Below are 23,925 nucleotides of genomic sequence, written 5' to 3' on the forward strand. Positions count from 1 at the left end.
GCATATTTAATATTACTTGGAAAAATGCACATAAACGTTAATGTCAGAATTACAGGTAACATGGGATTTAAATTGAAGCGGTTAACCATTGTTAAAACAGCACTGATTGAAATGATTCAAATGCAATAACTGTGCATTTTAAAATATTGAATATTTTAATATTGAATATTGTTTGCGCCTCAAATATTTCATAAAATATTATGTTTGATAAATCTTAATTTTATGAGGTTATAACTAAGAGTGTGAGGTCTTGTGGCACACTGCTAGCGTCCCTATCTCTGGGCAAGAAACTTCGGGTTCACGTCTCCCTTCAGGATTTGATGGCCAAGGAAGGTAGATGCACAATGAAACAGGTTAATTTTAGCCTGTAAGTCTTTTCAGTTCACCTGATGGCAGGCAGTAGAGTGTGGAAGAATTTCTTGATTGGCCATACTGCAGAAAGCAGTGGCTAGCCATTGCAGTACTTTGCCAAGCATAATGATGGAGCAATCCAATAAGAACATAAGAAATAGGAGCAGGAGTAGGCCATCTAGCCCTTCGAGCCTGCCCCGCCATTCAATAAGATCATGGCTGATCTGTCGTGGCTCAGTTCCACTTACCCGCCCCCTCCCCATAACCCTTAATCCCCTTGCCTATCAAAAACCTATCAACCCGCGTCTTAAATATATTTAGTGAGGCAGCCTCCACCACTTCAACGGGCGGAGAATTCCAGAGATTCACCACCCTTTGAGTGAAGAAGTTCCTCCTCAACTCCGTTCTAAACCGCCCCCCCTTTATCTTGAGGCTGTGCCAATAGTCAATAGTTGGAGGTCAATAGTTGTGAAGTCCATGGTTCTTAGAGGGCATGCTACCTGAAGGAGGAGGAGAAACCCACAGGATAGATCGGGGTAATCTATGGATTTTGAATGAGAATTCATAAGGTGCCACACAAGGGTCTAATCAAACCGCTACAAAGTCAAGTTTAGTCCGGACAAGTGTAAGATAATGCATTTTGGAAGGTCCAATGCATGTGTAAGAATTGTGCAGTAAATGGTAGAATCCTTAGGAGTATTGACAGGCAGAGAGATATAGGGGTATATATTCACCGATCACTGAAAATGGCAATGCAACTGGATAAGGCCTTTATCGGTCAGGGCATTCAGTATAAAAATTTGCAGGTCATACTGTAACTGTACAGCATCTTCGTTACGCCCCATTTATAATATTGTGTACAATTCTGGTCACCACACTACCAGAAGGATGTGGATGCTTTGGAGAAGGTACACAAGAGGTTTACTAGGATGTTGACTGATCAGGAGGGTATTAGCTATGAGGAGAGGTTGGATAAACTCAGTTCTCACTGGAACGATGGAAGTTGAGGGGTGACCTGATTGAGGTCTACAAGATTGAGTGGTACAGACAGAGTGGATAATCAAATGCTCTTTCCTAGGGTAGAAAAGTCAAGTACTAGGGGACTAACAGGTTTAAGATGTGTGGGGGAAAATTTAGAGAAGATGTGCAAGGCAAGTTTTTTTACACACGGTGGTGAATGGCTGGAATGCGTTGCCTGGGGAGATGGTGGGAGCAGGTATGATAGCGGCATTTAAGGGGCAACAAGATGAATACATGAATAGGATGGGAATGGAAGGATAAGCACTCCATAAGGGTTTTAGTTTAGGCAGAGATCATGATTGACATAGGCTTGGAGGGCTGAAGAGCCTGTTCCTTGTTCAGTAAAAAGAATTGAAACTGGTTGGGCCACCTGACTTTGACCCAGGAAATGAACACAGCAAAACCAGCTCTGTCGACGTTGCAAAATCCTTCTTACTAACATTTGGGGGCTTGTGTCAAAATTGGGAGAGCTGTTACACCTAATACTCAAACAACAGCCTGAAATAGTCATACTCACAGAATCATACTGCACAGATAATATCCCAGATATCACCATGCTTGGGTATGTCCTGTACCATCGGCAGGGGTTGTGGGCCATCAACAGCAGCAGAATTGTACTCAACCACAATCTGTAATCACATAACATGGCATATTCCCCACTCTACCATTATCACCAAGATAGTGAAGAGAGCAGGCGGGCATACCAGGGGTAACACAGGCATATCTAAAATGAGGTGTTAACGTGGTGAAACTACAAACCGAATAGCAGCAAGAAATTATATGGAGTTAGGTGTTTCCACAACCAGTAGATCAAATTGTCAGATTCAGTCATGAATGATGGTGAGCAATTAAACAACTGACTGGAGGAGGAAACTCCACAAATACCCCAACCCTCAATGATGGAGGAGCTCAGCACATCAGTGCAACAGATAAGGCTGAAGCATTAACAACAACCTTCAGCCAGAAATTCAGAGTGGATGATCCAACTTGGCCTCCTCCGGAGGTTTCCAGCTTCACAGATGCCAGTGTTAAGCTAATTTGATTCATTCCACAGTATATCAAGAAATAATTGAAAGCATACTTTAAAGTCTATGGGGCCTGATAATATTCCAGCAATAGTACTGAAGACCTGCGCTCCAGAAGTTGCTGTATCCTTAGCCAAGCTGTTCCATTTCAGCTACGATACTGGCATCTACCCGATATGGTGTAAAATTGTCTAGGTATGACCTGTATACAAAATGCTGGACAAATCTTATTTGCCAATTTCTGCCCTATCAGTCTACACTTGATCATCAGTGAAATGATGGAAGGGGTCATCAACAGAGCTATCAAGTGCCACTTGCTTCATGAATGAATGTTGGACCCTTGGAGGATGAGAGGGGGGATTTAGCGGTGGGCGATGAGGAAATGGCTGAGCCTTTAAATAAGTTTTTTGCCTCGGTCTTCACGGAGGAGGACACAAATAGTTTGCTGGATATTAAAGATAGAAGGATGGTGGGAGTTGAGGGCCTAAATGCAATTACTGACACTAGAGAGGTAGTGCTTGATAGACTAATGGGACTGAAGGTGGACAAGTCCCCAGGACCAGATGGAATGCATCCCAGGGTTCTGAAAGAAATGGCAGAGGTGATAGTGGATGCCTTAGTAATTATTTATCAAAATTCGCTGGACTCAGAGGAAGTGCCGGAAGATTGGAAAACGGCTAATGTTATGCCGCTGTTTAAAAAAGGTAGCAGACAAAAAAAAGGCAGGGAATTATAGGCCGGTTAGTTTAACATCTGTGGTTGGAAAAATGCTAGAATCCGTCATCAGAGAAGAAATAGCGAGGCACCTAGAAAAAAATGGTTTGATCGAGCAGACGCAGCACAGATTTGTTGAGGGGAAGTCATGTTTGACGAATTTATTGGATTTCTATGAGGATGTGACTAGTGCGGTAGACGGAGGGGAACCGGTGGATGTGGTGTTTTTAAATTTCCAAAAGACGTTTGATAAGGTGCCTCACAAAAGGTTGCTACAGAAGGTTAGGGTGCATGGAGTTAGGGGTAAGGTGTTAGCGTGGATAGAGGATTGGCTATCTAATCGGAAGCAGAGAGTTGGTATCAATGGGTGCTATTCTGGTTGGCGGTTGGTGACTAGTGGAGTGCCGCAGGGATCAGTGCTGGGGCCTCAACTGTTTACCATTTTTATAGATGATCTGGAGGAGGGGGCTGAGCGTAGGGTGACGAAATTTGCTGATGACATGAAGATGAGTGGAAAAGCAAATTGCGTGGAGGGTGTGGAAAGTCTGCAGAGAGACTTGGATAGGCTGAGCGAGTGGGCGAGGACCTGGCAGATGGAGTATAATGTTAGCAAGTGTGAGGTTATCCACTTTGGTAGAAATAATAGTAAGAGGGATTATTATTTAAAAGGCGAAAAGCTGCAGCATGCTACGGTGCAGAGGGGCCTGGTGATCCTTGTGCAAGAGTCGCAAAAACCCAGTCTGCGGGTGCAGCAGGTGATCAAGAAGGCGAATGGAATGTTGGCCTTTATAGTGAGGAGGATAGAATATAAAAGTAGGGAGGTCTTGCTGCAACTGTACAGGGTACTGGTGAGGCCGCAGCTGGAGTACTGTGTGCAGTTTTGGTCACCGCACTTGTGGAAGGATATATTGACCTTGGAGGGAGTGCAGAGGAGGTTCACTAGGCTGATACCGGAGATGAGGGGGTTGGACTATAAAGAGAGACTAAATAGACTAGGTCTGTACTCATTGGAGTTTAGAAGGATGAGGGGGGATCTTTTGGAGACATATAAGATAATGAGGGGAATGGATAGGGTAGAGGTAGAGAGATTCTTCCTGCTTAGAAAGGATAGCAGGACTAGAGGGCACAGCCTCAAGATAACAGGCGGGGCGGGGGGCAGTTTAGATCAGAGTTGAGGAGGAACTTCTTCACTCAAAGGGTGGTGAATCTCTGGAATTCTCTGCCCGTTGAAGCGGCAGAGGCTACCTCGCTAAACATATTTAAGTCATGGGTAGATAGGTTTTTGATAGGGGAATTAAGGGTTATGGGGAGAAAGCGGGGAAGTAGAACTGATCCACTTCAGATCAGCCATGATCTTATTGAATGGCTGGGCAGGCTCGAAGGGCTAAATGGCCTACTCCTCCAATTTCTTATGTTCTTATAACCTGCTCACTGGCACTTAGTGTTGGTTCCTTTAGGGCCACTCACTGCTGACCTCATTAAAACTTTGGTTCAAACATGGACAAAAGAGTTGAATGTCAGAGGCGAGGTAAGAGTGATTGCCCTTGACACCAAGGCAGGAGTTGACTTGAGAGGGCTCAAACAAGCTCTAACAAAACTGGAGTCACTAGGAATCAGGATAATCTGCTGGAGTTATATCAGCATAAAGAAAGATGGTTATGGTGGTTGGAGGTCAATCATCTTAGTTCCAGGACATCACTGCAAGAGATTCTCAGGGTAGTGTCTGAGGCCCAGCCATCTTCAGCTGCTTCATCAACAGCCTTCATTCCATCATTAGACCAGAAGTGGGGATGTTCACTCATGATTATCCAATGTTTAACCCCAATTCATGACACCTTAGATACTGAAGCAGTCCAAATCCAAATGCAACAAGATTGGACAATATCCAGGCTTGGGCTGACAAGTGGCAAGTAACATTTGTGACAGGCAATAACTATCTCCAACAAGGGAGAATCCAACTAACTTCCCATGACATTCAGTGGCATTTTATTTGCTGAATTCCCCACTATCAACATCCCAGGGTTACCAGAAACTGAACTGGCCTATCAATATAAATACTATGGCTAAAAGAGGTTCGCGGCTAGGCATCCTGTAGCAGGTATTTCATCATCTGACTCCCCAAAGCCTCTCCTCCATCTACAAAACACAGCTCTGGGATATGATGCAAACTCTCCTCTTGCCTGAATGAGTGCAGCTCCAACAACACTCAAGAAGCTCAACACTATCTGGGATAAAGCAGCCTGCTTGATTGCCACCCTATTCACAAATATTCAGTCCTTCCACTACTGATGAACAGTGGCAGCATTGCCTACCATTTACAAGATGCAGTGCGGAAACTCACCAAGGATCCTTAGATAGCACCTTCCAATCCCACAACTGCTGCCCTCTAGAGGGACAAAGGCAGCAGACACATGGGAATACCACCACCTGGAAGGTCTCCCCTAAGTCACCACCATTCTGAATTATAAATAACGCTGTTCCATCACCATTGCTGAATCCCTTCCTAAGGGCACTGTTGTTGTATGCATTGGATGAATTGTTGTGGTTCAAGAAGGCAGCTCACCACAACCTTCTTGAGGACAATTAGGGATGGGCTATAAATGCTGGCCTAGTCAGCAAAGCCTACATTGCACGAATTTTAATTTCAAATAGACAACTATAGGTCTATTAGTAAATAGGGGATAAGAATCATGGGTGCATGGAGAGGTTTTAGTTAATGAAGGAGAGCCATGCAGATTTGTAAAAGGCAGATCATACTTGACTAATCTAGTTCATTTTTGATGATGCAACAGAGAAGGTTGATGAATGAAATGTAGTGGATGTTGCCTGTACAGATTTTATGAAAGCATTTGACAAGGTACCATGGAAAAAGGCTTGATAAAATTAAGGCCTATGGAATAAGAAAGCCTGTGTCTAATGGATAAGAATTTGTCTTGAGGATGGAAAGCAGGCAACAGTTATGGTAGATAGTTTTTTTTGGTTGGGGTGGCAGACAATGGTGTTCCCCAAGGATCAGTGCAAGAACTAATGCTTTTTTTTGCTATATGTAGATTGCTTAGATTTAGGAATATGGAGTAAAATTTCAAAATTTGCCAGTGATATAAAACTTGGCCACAATTATAGAACTACATTGAGTTAGCAAAGATGTGAAGCTCCATGAGGGTGCAGAGCAGATTTATCAGAATGATTCCCATAGATGGATGTTTAGTTGCAAGGTTAGGTTAGAAAGGCTGGAATTGTTCTCCTTGGAGCAAAGGACATTGGGGAGAGGTTTAATAAAGATGTGCAAAATTACGACATGTTGACATGAGGGAGACTGGGCAAAATTCTTCCCATTAACTGATGGACGAGAAATGCTGGGGAACATGATGAAGAACTCTATCTGCCCTTGAGGGAGGTGGAAGCAGAAAAAAAAATTGAAATGTAAATTTGATGGGCAGGTGAAGGAAATAACCTTGAAGGGTTGCAGGGTTCGAATGGGAGAGTGGGCCCGACTAGATTGTTCTGCAGGAGCCGGTATGGACTTGATGGGCTGAATGGCTGTTTCCTGTTATGTAAATTACCCTGACTCATGTATTTAGGGATAATTTTTTTTATTCATTCAGGGGATGTGGGGAGTTGCTGGCTGGGCCAGCATTTATTGCCCATCCCTAATTGACCATTTCAGAGGGCACTTAAAAATCTTGCTGTGGATTTGGAGTCGCATGTAAGCCCAACCAGGTAAGGACAGCAGATTTCCTTCCCTAAAGGGCATTAGTTTACCATGTGGGTTTTTATGACAATTGTAGAGGATTGGTTGTCAAATAGGAGGAAGAGAGTGGGGGTTAATGGGTGCTATTCGGATTGGCGGTTGGTGACTAGTGGAGTGCCCCAGGGGTCAGTGCTGGGGCCTCAGCTATTTACCATTTATATAGATGATCTGGAGGAGGGAACCGAGTGTATGGTGTCGAAATTTGCTGATGACACCAAGATTGGTGGAACGGCAAATTGCGCGGAGCATGTGGAGAGTCTGCAGAAGGATCTAGATAGGCTGGGCGAATGGGCCAGGAACTGGCAAATGGAATTTAATGTTGGCAAGTGCAAGGTGGTCCACTTTGGTAGGAATAATGGTAGGAAGGACTATTACTTACGTGGCGAAAAACTGCAGCAGGCGACGGTGCAGAGGGACCTCTGGGTCCTTGTGCATGAGTTGCAAAAACCGAGCCTGCAGGTGCAGCAGGTGGTCAGGAAGGCGAATGGGATGCTGGCCTTCATAGCGAGGGGGATTGAATATAAAAGTAGGGAGGTCTTGCTGCAGCTGTATAGGGCATTGGTGAGGCCGCAGCTGGAGTACTGTGTGCAGTTTTGGTCGCTGTAGTTATGCAAGGATATTTTGGCCTTGGAGGGAGTGCAGAGGAGGTTTACTAGGCTGATACCGGAGTTGAGGGGGTTGAGCTATGAGGAGAGGCTGAATAAACTAGGCTTGTACTCGTTAGAGTTTAGAAGAATGAGGGGAGATCTCATTGAGACGTATAAGATGATGAATGGGATGGATAGGATAGAGGTGGAGAGACTCTTCCCGCTCAGAAAGGACAGTAGGACTAGGGGGCACAGCCTCAAGATAAAGGGGGGGGGGGTTGCGGTTTAGAACAGAGTTGAGGAGGAACTTCTTCACTCAAAGGGTGGTGAATCTCTGGAATTCTCTGCCCGTTGAAGTGGTGGAGGCTGCCTTGCTAAATATTTTTAAGACGCGGGTTGATGGGTTTTTGATAAGCGAGGGGTTATGGGGAGAGGGCGGGAATGTGGAACTGAGCCACGACAGATCAGCCATGATCTTATTGAATGGCGGGGCAGGCTCGAAGGGCTAGATGGCCTACTCCTGCTCCTATTTCTTATGTTCTTATGTTTCGTGGCCACCATTAGACTTATAATTCTTGATTCTTTTATTGAATTCGAGTTGCACCATCTGCTGTGCTGGGATTCAAACCGTGGTCCCCAGAGCATTAATCTGGGTCTCTGGATTACTAATCCAGTGACGATACCACCATATCTCCACCTCCCCATATATTGACTTGGATTAAGATTTGGATAATAAGCAGAAAACTGAGTTAGAAGAAATGGGTCATTCTTTGGTTGGCAAGCCCTAACTAGTGGGGCATTTAATGTTCAGGTGAGAGCTTAATCCTCAATCAATGTCATTGATTTAGATAGGGAGACTGAGTTTATTGCATCTAAGTTTGCTGACAATAGAAATTTGGGTGGGAATTGTCCTGTGAAAAAGACGCAAGAAGGCTGAAAAACGGTTTTAGCCAGTTTAAGTGATTGGGAAGATGTAGATGTAATATAGTAGATGTTATTGTTTGTTATCAAGGAAAAATGGAAGGCAGTGTTTTTTTTAATAGTGAAACTGGGAAATGTTGATATTGGGTGTAGTTGCACGCAACTTATAGAACGATGATCGGGTAGCACCCAATAATTTTTTTTAAAAAAAGTACAGTTTTGGTCTCCTTATTGTTGGAAAGAAGTATTTATCTTGAGGGAGTGCAATGTTAGTTTACTGGAAAGCTTCCTGAGGTGAGGTGGTTTCCTGAAAGAGATTGAGTAGATTTGTCTTAGACTTTTGATATATAGGATGTGATCTAATTGAAGCATGTGAGATTCTATCCTACTTCATTAAGTTCCTTAAGAGACTGACGAATGCAGGTGCTGAGATAACTTTAACCCTGATGGGGGAATCGAGAATTAGGCCATATTAAACTGAGTTGCAAACTTTCTTCACTCAAAGGATTTTTGGTGATGCTCATTGACTAAATATCCACAACTGTCTGGGATAGGGAATTGCAGATTCACAGTTCTTTCAGATAGGCCAATAGATTTTTGGCTATTAAGGAAATCGAGGGATATGGAATTGGGTGAGAAGGTGGCATTGAATAGTGCTGCTGATGTACGAAGAGATTTGGGCTTCTGGAGGAATGGGCTTTGAGGGACTGTATATTCTCCATTTATCTTGTTCAGCAGCTGCAGTGAAATGTGAATGGGCAGATGAATTAGTAATACAATTTCATGAATGCAATTTTTGATGAACTGTTGCTTACAGATTATACTGTGCTGACTTAAGGTACCTTTGCAACGTAAATTTGCACAATTGGATACCACATCATGGGAATGGAAAGGTAAGGGGGTTTAAATTTTGTGGTCTGTTGGTGACGTCAAGCTTGGATTTGTAATGGTTGCCAGGTGGCAGACCTGACGAAATTGGAGTAAAATCATTTTTTCAAACTGATAAATATTTGCTTTCAGCACTGCAATTTTGGCAAGTCACCCAATACTAAATCCAGTTACTAAATTGTCAAAACTGTTTGTAGTTCTCTCTTTGCTTATGACCACTCTCTCTCTCTCTCTCTCTCTCTCTCTCTCTCTGTCTCTCTATGGCTTGTGCTGTCTTGCGAGTGGTCTGTTTCTTTCTAGTGGTGTCCCTTCCTCTCACCGCTTGCGCTCTCTCCCTCTCCCCCCCTGCTCGCGCTCTCTCCCTCTCCCCCCCCCCCCCCCCCCCCCCCGCCCCGCGCGCTCTCTCCCCCCCGCCCCGCGCGCTCTCTCTCCCCGCCCTGCGCCGTAGCCCTCGCCAGGCCAGCTCGACCCGCTCCCAACCCCTCTCGGCTCGCCCACACACGCTGCGCCCCATTTTCATCCACTTCAAACCATAATTGCTTTCCAGTAGAAGCTATGGAAATCGTTAATATCTTCCAGGACAAACTGTCCTATCCATGTCCTAATAAGATATCTTGTTTTGCGTACTAGAAATTCTGCTTCTACGGGATTTAGAGTGTAAATATTAGTCTCAAACTGGCATTCTATTAAGCTGGTCATTTGAATCCAGTGTGTTGGATTTATAAGCATCCCAGTGGTTTCATTTCCCTGGTGATGATCCATAAAGCCAATTGATTGTGGCTTTATTCCACTGTCTTGAATTGAAACCATGTGATGGATAAAATTATCGACTAGTTTTTAGTTCTGAAGCTCACATAAATATCAAATGCAAACTTATGAAAATATACAACAGCAGCAAGAAAATGGTTTGGTTGTGTTGGGCAGAAACCTCAAGAGCTGCTCATTGCTGAAATCAGAAAAAGATGGGGAGGAAGAAAAACATTATCCAATCTGCTTGTGGGTTAAATGCTTTACTTAAAGATAATTTATCCTATAAACCTATCTTGGTCTGACCTGGGCTGCCTCTCACTGTCGCTTGGGCTGACCTGGGCTGCTTCTCGCAATGTAGTCTGGGCAGCTCTTGCTAGCTCGTGCTCTGGGTAGCTCGTGCTATGAACGCAGGATGTAAACTACACATAATCAATCTTGCAGAATTATTTCATAAATCTCAGTAATTTAATAGAACCCTCCAGGTAGTTTGCTGACATAGTTTTCATCAGCTTTCCAAAAACAGTGGTGCTTAATCTCAACTTCATGGATTCTAACTTTCTTTTAAAACTAATTAGGGGAGAGCCTAAGACATGGTATGGAGCACCAGCATACGTGGCAGAACAGTTGGAGAATGTTATGAAGAGACTGGCGCCTGAGCTGTTTGAATCCCAGCCTGACCTTCTGCATCAGCTGGTCACCATCATGAACCCTAACACTTTGATGGCTCACGGAGTGCCAGTACGTATTGCAGATCTCCTTGGAGCCCTGAGATCCTGATTTCAAACTTAGATTTTATGCTTTAAAGAGGGATTACTGGTGATGTACCTAGCATTATCCATTTGATATCAAGCTTTAGAAAATAGTTTTTCGGCATGGTTGGGGAGGGTGGCCTTAGATTTTTTTTAATTAAGTCATGGTATTAGATAATCCAAATTAAGAAAAACATGGCAACATCTTTTGAGAGTTATAGTATATTTATGTAGACTATATCCATTGAATAAAATCTGTTGGATAATTTTCATTGCAATATACAATTCTATGGCCAGAATAAATTGAATTAACAGTATGTATACAGCGCTGTAGAGGTTTGCCAAGATGTCACTATTCCAGTACTGGATGATTTGCTGTGTCTGCTTTGTGTATTTTGCACTTCTTTCTCTTTCTACCCTCATCCCCAAATAACGTTCCTGCCAAACAGTAAAATTATAATCCTAAAGTTAATTTTTTGGTTTTAAAAAAAATTAGTTTCAAGTTTTAAATCATTATGTATTTGGCATCATAAACGCAAAAGTGTAGCAAGAGCTTTCTTTTCTGTGCCTCCATATGCAGCTGGTATCAATGGAGATTGGAAAAAAACCTAGAATTATCTGAGCTTCATGCCATATGGGGCCATCTTGTTCAGGTGTTATTCGGATGCATTTCTAAATATGGGTTCATCCCCCAAGATGTTACCCGCTATATTCTAACTTCTTCGAAAGTATTTAGTTGACTGTGAAGCACTTTGAGATGCCCTGAGGTCGTAAAAAGTGATTTTTTTTTTAAATGAAGTTGGTGGTCTTTTCCAATATTTTACTTTAAAAAAACACAAATCCATGTTCCTTTAGACTTTGCTTTTGCATTTGTTTGCTCTTAGTTCTAATTGCTTTAGCTCACCTCTGTTCATCTCTTGAATTGGCTAAGCTTGCTGGTGGACAATTTATGGAAGTTTGATGCTCAGCAAAGTTGAAGTGACATTCACGCGTGCAATTTTTGATACATGGTCTCATTTGGTTCGCTCTGCAAGGATATCTTGAAATTTATACACTGCAAAGGCTGGGATCCAACGGAAATAATTGAAGTTGTATCCCACTTCACCTCAAAAGGCATTAAGTTTACTCATAAAATAGTTCAGTTCAGACCTTTCCAGTATGCAGCCTGATACCAGAACAAAGAAATGACTAAAATATCAGCATTTTTAACCTAAATATTGGTGATGCAGGTATGAATGATAAACAACCTTTTAAACCAGGCAGTAGTACAAATGGAATTTCAGATTGTGATCAGCAGATCCTTTTGATCAGTAACATTTATCTAGTTTTGCACTAATCTGCAAACTTGTATAAACATGTTTTATGCCATGTTACCATTATCCCTTTGGACTCGCAAAGCATTAAACTCCAAACAAAGTTTATAACAGGCTGAAGCAAAAGGTTTCATATTTTGCTCAATAATTCTGAATAAATTTAGATGCCTCTGAAATCTTGAAGACTTCTGCAAAAGCTTTCCTGAAATAATTGTCATCGGATTTATATTCTACTTGATCTAATCTTTTCACAGCCCTGAGTTTTCTAATGCATATTGAAAAATGTGGAATACCTTCTGTTTGGAGCTCTCAATTTAGAATGATCTGGAAAACTATTATATGCCATATGTTGAAACTTTAATATCCATTTTATGTAAGCTAGGTGTAATAATCTTACAGTCTTCATCACTAATCACCCTTGTATTTACGGCAATATCTGAACACCTTTCATTGACTGCAGAGAGCAGATTGGTCCCGAGCCTGTTGACTGTTGGCCTGTAGAGCCAGCTGATTTTAAAACACCTTTGCTCCTTTCCTCTTGAGTGAGTAATAAGACAACTCATGTTCAGTGATGCCTCTGGGGAGATCTGTTGATAATTTCCCGTGGCCATTATAACATCCCTTCTTCCTCAAGTCTGTTTCTTCCCCCATATTCCTGCCACAGATGGGGGTGTCTTCTCTGTCACATGGCTTTAGGTCCATGGGAGGCAGGATCGGATCGGGAATGTAAAGCACATTAGAGATCTTTGCTTCAAAAGGGAGCACTGTAAAGCCACTGATTATGGCTCTTCTTGAGGTCTCGCTTCAGTAAGTTGCTTCTGCTTCCATTTCAGAATCTGCGTCCTCATCACCCGGAGGGGCAGGCACAGGGTCAACTGAGATTTGTTGCTGGCAGCGCTCGTCCCTATGGCTGGTAATTAGGCATGTACTGGCACGTGCTCCCTACTTCTGAGATGGTCCGGGTGTGCCTTGACAATTTTGCCCTGTACTTGAACCTTATAAGACGTGGGGCCTGTTTTCTCTGTAATGGTCCTGCGACACAACTGAGGCCATCCCCAGAGTTCCTCATGTGAACTGGGTCGCTAGTTTTGAATGTTCTGTCTCCTTACAGAATCATGGTTCTCTTATTGGAACTCTATCCTCCTTGCCAGGTTTTGGACAAATAGGCTTAATCTTGTCTGAAGCCTCCGTACCATTAATACTTCTGCTGGAGCTATAACATCTAAAAATTGCCAGTTTGGTCTCTATGGATACTGGAGGTTGCTTCTTCACATCAAGCTGCACATTGAGCCAGTCCATTTGACGATGGATGATGTGGTTCTATCTGAATGTGTTTGATTCATATGGAAAGCATGAAGGCCTGAAGCTCTAGTAAAGGCAGTGCCATTGTCAGAGATCAGGATTTTTGGTGTCCTACGAGTGCAGAAATTTTGTTGTAGTTTCTCCATGGTAGCATGGTAAGTGGTGGAGTTTATATGATGCATCTGCAACTATTTGACATTCTGCTGACCATAATCAGGAACATGGAGCCCCAAAAAAAGGCCCGGTGAAATCTACATGCACTCGCATCCTATCGGGTCACTCCCTTGGATATAGGAAGGCTGAGGGGGGACGTTGTTTTTGATTCTATTGGCATGACTCGCTGTCTAACTAAGTCAATAATGACTACTTCAAGGTTGGGCCACCGTATGTAGCTTTGTAGAGGACCAACATTCACTTTGTTTAAAATACCTATAGAAACTCCTACTATCGGTTCCCAGTCACACTTATTTTGACTATAATGTATTGTTATAAAGCAGAGGTGGATCCCCCTCATGAGAACTAACACTGAAACACCCAAAATCAATGTGTAACAGTATTTATCTAACTAACAGTGCACAAATTAACTAAACTATTAACAAATCGAATAAATCCCTTCTAACTTAGTATTCCCGAAAGAAAAGACTCTCATGGTATGCTATTCAAATAAGTGCAATTCCCACTCATAAACAAAATTAAAATTTAGTCACTCTCTAAATTATAACCAGGTTTGTGTCTTCTGAAAGATTCTCGGCTTTCTCTGTTGATTCTTCTGTCTACAATTTCTTTCTTCTTTGGTACATTTGCTATCCAGATGGTATTGCCTTGGACATAGATAAAGTTATGAGAGCCACCAATACACGCTCTCTTTTTCTCTCTCTCTCTCTCTCACTCACTCTCTAACACCCTTAAAAATTCCAGGTTTTCTGTTTTTGGGATCTAAGTGTCCGATTCAAATTGATTGGCTAAATTCAAAAGTCCAATGTCTTGGTAAAAAGTGTTGCTTGGCCTTTCAAAACAAATTTTTCAATTTGGGCTCGCTATGTCCTTCAATTTTCATTCTCTAAGCACAGAAAAAGCACCACCTTTTAACAGGACCATGCAATGCTGTCACTCTAGCATTTTACAAATTCTAACTTCTGACCTCCCGATCTACAATTACTCTAACCACCTTCACAACTCCTCCCCTTAAGAAAAAAATGAACCCTCACCATGAAATGATGGCTTCATTTTCTTTTCTTTTCAAACCTTTACCTCATTATATTACTCAATCCATAGCAATCTAGGGTTTCACAATTTATACTAATTGTATTTATTGAACACATTGATGAACATTACCATTTCTAACTTATATAAACACTTTTGTTTTAAACTCGAGATAAAGCATCAGCGATAATATTTTCACGACCCGCAACTTATCCAGTCTGTAAATTAAATGCTTGTAAAATGAGACTCTAACGAAATAAACTGGTGTTCTTGTCCTTAAATCTTTCCAGAAATGTCAAAGGAGTGTGACCAGTAAACACAGTTGTCTCTGATGCATTGTTTGCAATGTAAACATTAAATGTTGTAACGCCATTACCAAACTCAGTAACCTTTATTTGATGGTTGAATATTTTTTCTGGTGGATATTGAGTTTTTCGGAAAAATAACCGATTGGCCTTTCAATTTCATAATCATCCTCCTGTAATAACACAGCTCCAACACCTACATCTGGTGCCACTATGCTACTAAAGTTTGGTATAAATTTCCTGTAGAATCAGCTCAATCTCAAAAATTGTAGCAGTTCCTTCCTTGAGGATGGTCTTGGAAATATCTCGATGGCCTTTGCCTGCACGTTTCTCAGTGTCATCTGCCCGTATCCAGTGTTGTACGCTAAGAACGTCACTGCTGCCTTCGCAAATTCCGTTATTGCCAAGTATATGACCAACTTTGCCTTCCATAGACTTTCGAAGAGCTCCGCCAAATGCACTGTGTGACCTTTCCATGAATGACTAAAGATCACTAAGTCATCTATGTGGACAGCACAATCCTGCAACAACTCTTTATAAACCATTATAAAGTGGCTGGCTTTTTTCATCCCGTTTGGGATTACAAAAGCAGAAATTTCTTTTGCTCTCTCTGACAAAGGTACTTCCCATTGTCCTACTTTTTCTACACAATCTTTGGATTTGATTGAGTCAGATTTAGTCACAGCATTGACCTTCTGATAATCAAAATGAGTACCTTCAGGCTTGGGAACCGGCACAATCTGCGAACTCCACTCGCTTTGATTCAACTCTGTGATGTCTTTTTGTAACATTGCTTCCACTTCCTTCTGAACCTGCACTGCTTTGAGAGGATTAAGCTAGTAGCGGTGATGTTTTATTGGAACTGCATTACCTACGTCAACCTCATGTACTTTGGCATTAGTCCTCCCAATTCTATTTCTGCATAGGTCTTCAAAACACTGCAACAAGTCTTTCAATTCAGTCCTCTGTTCCTGAGACAGATAGCTCACAACCTATTCCATTTCTTAACAACTTCTTCATTATTTAATTTATTCTGAAGCACATCAAAATTCAAATTATCTGGATTTGAATCCTCAAGCTGAGTTGCAGTAACTAATACCTGTTTCTCCAGTTCCCTTTCCCTAAAAGTACTGTTTCGGCATGTTCACATGATATACCCTATAATTGTTTTTCTATGTGGCATCTTTATCAGATAATTCACCTGACTTAACTCCTCTATCTGATAGGCACCACTAAACCTTGCTTTGATGAGATTTCCTACCATGGTAATAGCACCAATACCTTATCCCCATGGGCAAACGTACAAATTTTAGATTTCTTATCTGCTTCTTGCTTCATTAGGTGCTATGCCACCTTTAAATGTTGCCTAGCTAATTCACCTCATCTGTTTAATCTTTCTCTCACCTCAGATACATAATCTAACTGAGATCTCTGACTTGGGACCTACCTTCTTTTTCTTAATTAATCTTAAAGGCCCTCTTACTTTGTGTCTGAATATCAATTGAAATAGAGTAAACTGAGTTGATTCATTTGGAGCATCTCTGATAGCAGATCATATAAATAGCATATCTTTATCCCAATCCTTTGGGTATTCCTGGCAATAAGCTTTCAATATGGTCTTTAGAGTCTGATGCCACTTTTCCAATGCTTCATCATCTTAATTTATTTAGCAGTAAGATTGGACCTTTCGTCTGACTGAATCTTCCTGCGTCATCCACAATGAGTTTTAAAAAAAAGTGAGCTACTCCTATGCAACCTTTTTTGCCTTAACATTCCGTAATGGAATTGCTTCTGGAAATCTGGTAGGCATGTCCATTATGGTTAGTAAATGCAGGTTCCCACTTTTGGTTTTCGGTAGAGAACCTGCACCTGTGTAAAAGGTCTTCAAATGTAGGAATTGGCATCAAAGCTGCTGTTTTATCACCGCATGTGGCTTTTCTACCATCTGACATGTACAACAGGTACACAAAATTCAGCCACATCTTTATGTAATCCAGGCCAATAAAATTGCTTCTGTATCTTTGCCTAAGTCTTCCTCACTCCTGGATGACCTCAAAGAACAGTATGGCACAGGAACAGGCCTTTCGGCCTTCCAAGCCTGAGCTGATCATGATGTCCGCTTAAACTAAAACCGTATGCACTTATGGAGTCCGTATCCTTCTATTCACATCCTATTCATGTATTCATCTAATTTCCCCTTAAATGTCGTTATCGTACCTGCTCCCACCAAATCCCCGAGCAGCGTATTCCAGACATTCACCACCCTCTGAGTAACAAAAAACTTGCCTCGCACATCTCTAAACTTTTACCCATGCATCTTAAACCTACGTCCCCAAGACTTTTCTACTCTATCCATACCACTCATAATCTTGTAAACCTCTATCAGGTCACCCCTCAACCGCCGTCGTTCCAGTGAGAATAAACCGAGTTTATCCAACCTCTCCTCATAGCTAATACTCTCCAGACCAGGCAAAATCTTGGTAAACCTCTTTACCCTCTCCAAAGCAACCACACCCTTCTGGTAGTGTGGCAATCAGAATTGTACACAATATGTAAATGAGGCCTAACTAAATTTCTGTACAGCTGCAGCATGACCTGCAAATTTTTATACTGAATTCCCTGACCAATGAAGGCAAGCATGCCGTATACCTTCTTGATTATGTTATACACTCACGTTGTCATTTTCAGTGATAGGTGGACATGAGGCCCCGATCTCTCTGCCTGTCCATACTCCTAAGGGTCCTGCCGTTTACTGTATTAATTCCTACATGCGTCAGACATTCTAAAATGCATTATCTCACACATGTCCACATTAAACTCCATCTGCCATTCCCCTGCCCAATCTTGCTGTATCTTCTGACAATCCTCTTCATCTGCAACTCCACCAATTTTTGTGACACCTGCAAACCTATTAATCAGACCAGCTACACTTTCCTCCAAATCCTTTATATATATATTACCTGATGCAGGGGTGTGTGTGCTACCTGCAGTACTTCCTGTCTGTATTCCACCGGCAACACAATGTGGTGAAATTGTGCCCATTTCCCATCTGCACTAACCTGCCAAGGTCTCCATTTCCACCTTAAAGATTTAATTTTTTATGTAATGGCTTTCTGGAATACACTATCAATTCCTTTTCCGAGTTGGCTTTATGATATAAATCCTTCATTGTCTCATCTTTTGTTGTTGCTTCATTAATCTTTCACAACTAAACACCATGCCTGATCCCTCTACCTACTTGCGATTTTTCTTTGCCATCTCATCAAACAGTGTGTCAGTAACTGGACCTCAACTCCTTCATCTTTCTCTTTTGCCCCCCCTTCCTGTTTTAACTTATGGCTGTGCATCTTGTCACCACACAGTTCAGAAAAATTCCAGGGTATTTTTCTTTTGACTCCTGAGCTCCCTGTTTAGTTTTGGCTCTTCCACTACAATAATGGTTTCCATGGCCGTCCTTTCCCAAGCAACTGGTGTAGGGGGTTTTAAGATTGTTGTCAGATCCGGCTGAAGCTTGTCATAGTACTTTGCCAACCCCAATAATGATTGCACTCGAGATACATTCTCTAGTCTAGGGGCCTTCACAGTGGCCTCCATCTTCTTGGGTGCCTTGTGTAGACCTTTACCATCGATTGCTAGGCCCAACTAATTGATGCTGAATGTCTACATAAGGCCCATCGATTACTTGGAATCCCTAAAGAACTCTCATTTCTCCCCTTTTACTTGCAGGCCATACTCCTGCAACCATCTGAGGGTTAAGTTCTTCAAAAGCTCCTTTTCAGTGGAGTCCATGAACAAGATATTGTCCAGATAACACTGGACTCCTGGCAACCCATTTAGTGTTGATCTATCGTCCTCAGGAATACAGCCAGCACCGACATGATGCCAAAAGAAAGTCACTTGTAATGAAAAAGTCTGATTCATCAGTGGTGGCATGGGACTCCTCCTCTTGAACACATTCTTACACTTGTCCAGGACATCTTGAAGTCTTGTTTTTGAATCTACCAGTCTATCAATGTCATCCCAATTTAACTTCAATTTTTGTAACCAGGACTGTCCAAATAAAGGATGGTGGTCCCCTTTAACTATATGCAGTGGTAACTCTGCATTCTGACCCCTTAGCTATACTTCAGTGTAAAGCCCTTAAGTGGCTTCAGCAGCCGTGTACTTAATTTTCCCTTTTACACTGAATCAGGAATCAACAACACCGTATTGATAGGATATTTAACTGAAATTCATTTTGATTTTGACTCCTCTGCTTCCTCTACAAATTCGGCTGACTCCCCAGATAGGATTTTCCAGCTGTGCTTGTCCCAAGACTGGAAAAACACATCTGAGGTCAGCAGACCGTGGCATGATTTCCTCCTCTCTTCCGCCCAGACAAAAAAAATTCCACCACCTGTCTCGTTCTGGCTGGCTTCATGTACATTATGCCTTGTCTTCTGGTTTATCTCTTTTTGGCGCGTCTTCTCTTTATGTTGTGCCCAGCAGTTTGGGTAATGTGACCCACTTGCTTACACCTGTGACATTGAGCTTCTCAGGTCCAACACGTTGACTCTTTTGGCCAGACTGCACATTGTGCGGTTGGCACCACACTCTACTGAGCTTCTGCTACTTTATGTACTTGGGCTTAACCCCCAACTGTATTGCCTTGTTAGTGACCAACTCCATTGCAGTAGCTATTTCGAAAGGTACCTTGAAATCCAGCATTTCTTCAACATCCTCCATTGGATGGCTTCATGATGGAGGCCATAGAGTAAACAGCCCCGCAAAGCATCCTGGAGAAAACCTCCATATCCACAGTGGTCTGGCAATCTTTTTTAAAAAGGCCACAAATTGAGCAATGGACTCACCTTCCTGCTGTACCTGTTTGTGAAAAAGAAAGTGTTCCACAATCATAAGTGGCTTGGGTGCAAAATGGTTTTCCAACTCCACACAGTTCCCAGTTTTTTCTGGTTGCACCAAACTCCTGAGGGTTGCAAAAATCTTCCTTCCAACGATGCTCAGAAAAACCGGCACTGCTAGGTTTTCATTCGCTTTATTTGCTTTCAAATAGGGATGAAAATGTTCGATATGTAGGATCCAACTTTGTTTCGTCATTAAGCAATCCCATCGCTCTGAATTGGTCTGCCAGCAGGAGTTTATTTCCCGCCAGCAGGAGTTTTTCTTGCCACTCATGTTTTAGTAGCCGCTTGCCAAGTCCCCTTATTTCATGCTTCTCATGCCAGCCACTCCCTTACCTCCCACTAATCCTCCTGCTAATTTTTCTGTTGACTGCAGACAGAATCCCCTCATAAACACACTATATGATGCTTAAGTCTGTTCTCCATAAGTATCCAATGCTACCTCCTCAACCTCCTCATATTTGATGTCTGGGTACCATCTGATCATTTTCTCCTGAAAAATGACAGTAACACACACTCTGTGGGTTGTGACAACCTCGTTGCCAGTTCATAGAAGTATTATAGAGTTATCATAGAGCCCTAGTGTACGGAAGGAGCCCATTCAGCCCATCGAGTCTGCACTGACCACAATCCCATAACCTGATTGTTACCAGGCTCTAACCCCATAACCCGATACCTTTACCCTAACTAGTCTCCCTGACACTAAGGAGCAATTTTCCATAGTCAATCCACCTCACCTGCACATTTTTGGACAGTGGGAAGAAACTGGAGCACCCATAGGAAACCCACATAGATGCAGGGAGAATGTGCAAACTCTGCACAGACCATGACCCAAGCTGGGAATTGAACCTGGATCCTTGGCACTATGAGGCAGCTGACTATGCCACCCTGTTTATTATGTTTGAGTCTAATTAATAACAGTTAGAAGACCACATGGTATGTCGGTTGGTATATTGAACATCTTAACTGGTGCACAGCTAGTCCAAGATTGACTTCTCAGATAGAGTTTGTTTACCCTAGCTCACCAGAACCGCTGTCTTATGTATGTAGTGGGGGCATAATGCCTCCCCACTACATACATAATAATGATGATTGTTCTAAGTTCCTCCCTTTCTATAACCTCTGCATTACCTGTTACTATTAACACGGTGTCCTCCACCATGAAAACTGGGGCAAAATACTGATTTAGTGTCTACACCATTTCTGTGTTTCCCACTATGCTTGGAGGATGAGACTCCAGTCTCATCTTCCAAGGAATCAACATTCACTTCAGCTACTCTCCTCTCTTTTATATACTTCTAGCAACTTTTGCTGCCTTTTTTATACTTTGCGAACCCGTAACCCTCATTTGCCCTGCTAATCCCCCGACACTAGGCATTAGCATGGCCAATTTTCTTTTGTAATTTACCTTTGCTCTTTTATTACTTTTTTAGTAACCCTTTATTGATCTTTAAAAGTTCTCTGACCTTCCAGCCTGTCATTGGCCTTTGTAATATGGTATGCCTTAGTTTTTGTCTTTGTTATTTTTACTTTCTTGCCAAGGCATGGATGTTCCCCCCGCCTTTACAATCTTTCTTCCTATGTGGAACATATTTTGTTCGGGAAGAATTGAATATCTCCTGAAATACCTGCCATTGCTTATTGTTGCAAAGATGAGTAGAGTAATTGTAGACTCGTGTTCATAAAATTATAAACTGCCAGGGAAAAAGCATTGCATGCCATTGTCCCATTAAAAAGGTGGTGCTTTTTCTGTGCTTAAGATAGTTTAAAAAAGGAAGTACGTATAGAGTGCCCAAAAATGAAATACCCAAAATGAAAAATTTGTATCAAAAGGTCAAGCAGCAGGGTTATCAAGGCAACATGTTTTCAGAATTATTTGAATTCAGCCCATCAATTTGAATTAGGCACTTAGATAACAAGAACCTATTGGATTTAAATCCAATGATTTTGGCAACTTAGGACCATTCATATTGTGGGGATATTGATATGTCATCACAGGTATAAAAGAAAGGGTGGCAGCAGGACAAAAACAGAGAGCATCTGCCAGAGTAACAACTCTTAGTTCAGCTCTAGAGAGAGAGAACTGCAAGCTCTCACAGCTTCATCTGTGTCTTGAGAGAAAACACTGTTTCAGCAGAAAAGGTCTAGAACATTCTGGAAGGTGCCAAACCTGGTTATAATTGTGGGAGTGACAAAATTTTATTATGTTAATGAGTGGGAATTGTATTTATCTGAACAGCATTCCATTAGAATCATGTTTTATTCAGTTTGCTAATAGTTTAGTTAACTTGTTCACTTTAGATAAATAAATTGTTGTTGACTGGGCAACATGGTGGCGCAATGGTTAGCGTTGCTGCCTCACAGCGCCAGGGACCCAGGTTCAATTCCAGCCTCAGGTCATTGTCTGTGTGGAGTTTGCATGTTCTCTCTGTGTCTATGTGGGTTCCCTTCGGGTGCTCCGATTTCCTCCCACGGTCCAAAGACGTGTGGGTTAGGTGGATTGGCCATGCTAAATTCCCCTTAGTGTCAGGGGGATTAGCAGGGCAAATGAAGGTTATGAGTATAGGGCCTGAGTGGGATTGTGGTCGGTGCAGACTCAGTAGGCTGAATGGCCTCCTTCTGTATTGTAGGAATTCTATGATTCTATGACTTTTAGAGAGCGCGTCAGGGAATTACTTTAACTACAAGTTGCTGAAGAGTAGATTGTACCACTTTACACTCACTTTTACAGATTGAGGTGAGGTGCTCCTCTTTGAATGGTTAGGTGCTAGTTCTCAGAGGGGGAGTCCACCTCTGCTTCATAACATTATTAACCGTTCTATCTTGTAGTCTTCCTGCCCAGCCTATCTAGGGCTAAATTCTATCAATATGCATATTAAAGACAATTCCAAAGACTAACAATGCTTTCTGAGAAAAAGATCCTTCTCATTTCTGTCTTAAATGGAAGACCCCTTATTTTTAAACTGTGTCTCCAGTCTGTCTAAGAAGGGAAAACATCCTTTCAGAATCTACCCTGACAGGTCCCCTTGGGATCTTGTATGTTCCAATAAGATCACCTCTCATTCTTCTGAATTCCAATGGATACAGGCATAGTGTGTCAAAACTTTTAATTCCAGCACTTCCCCCAACCCCAATGCTTTGTATGGTTCCTGCTCTGACCAAGTCCGCAAGAAACTACAAAGGGTTGTGAATGTAGCCCAGTCGATCGTGCATGCCGGTCTCCCATCCATTGACTCCATCTACACTTCCTGATGCTTCAAGGACCCAAGGCTCCTCGGATGTCATTTCTCCCACCTTCTACCTTTGGGGAAAAAGATACAAAAATGTGAGATCACCGGTTCAAGAACAGCTTCTTCCCTGCTGCCCTCAGATTTTTGAATGGGCATACCTTAGGTTGATCTTTCTCTAAACCCTAGCTATGACTGTCGCACTACGTTCTACAGGGTATATGCAGGGCTCAGTACTGGGACCTCTTCTCTTTGTAGTATATATAAATGACTTAGAAGAGGGAGTAAGTGGTGTGATTAGCAAATTTGCTGATGACACTAAGATGGCTGGATTGGCGGGCAGTGAGGAGCAGTGTCTGGCAATACAACGGGATATAGATAGGCTGGTATATTGGGCAGAAATATGGCAAATGGAGTTTAATCCTGATAAATGTGAGGTGATGCATTTTGGCAGGAATAATGTAGTGGGGAGTTATATGATAAAGGGTAAGGCTATAAACTGTATAGAAACGCAGCGGGACCTCGGGGTGCAAGTGCAGAAGTCTTTGAAGGTGGCAGTACAAGTGGAGAACGCTGTGAAGAAAGCTTATGGTATGTTAGCCTTTGTAGGAAGGGGTATAGAGTATAAGAGCTGGAGTCTGATGTTGCAGTTGTATAGAATGTTGGTTAGGCTGCAGTTGGAGTACTGCGACCAGTTCTGGTTGCCTTACTACCGGAAGGACGTGGAGACTTTGGAGAGAGTGCAGAGGAGGTTTACCAGGATGTTGCCTGGTATGGAAGGACTGGGTTGTGAGGAAAGATTGAGCAAATTGGGGCTGTTTTCCCTTGAAAGACAACGACTGAGGGGGGATCTAATAGAGGTATGTAAGATTATGAAGGGTATAGATAGAGTAAACAGTGGTAAGCTATTTCCTATGT

At 42.3% G+C, this 23,925-nt stretch overlaps 1 protein-coding gene across 1 annotated transcript in view; it reads left to right on the forward strand.

Moving 5' to 3' along the window:
* LOC145356777 (lysine-specific demethylase 5B-like) overlaps positions 1–23,925 on the forward strand; it is a 340,420-nt gene that overhangs the window by 115,750 nt on the left and 200,745 nt on the right. The window contains exon 12 of the mRNA XM_080209644.1: positions 10,583–10,745. Within this exon, the coding sequence (XP_080065770.1) occupies positions 10,583–10,745 (163 nt within the window). The remainder of the gene's footprint in view (positions 1–10,582; positions 10,746–23,925) is intronic.

Source organism: Carcharhinus amblyrhynchos, chromosome 22, assembly GCF_965287045.1.
Source record: "Carcharhinus amblyrhynchos chromosome 22, sCarAmb.v2.hapA, whole genome shotgun sequence".
Taxonomy (NCBI): domain Eukaryota; kingdom Metazoa; phylum Chordata; class Chondrichthyes; order Carcharhiniformes; family Carcharhinidae; genus Carcharhinus; species Carcharhinus amblyrhynchos.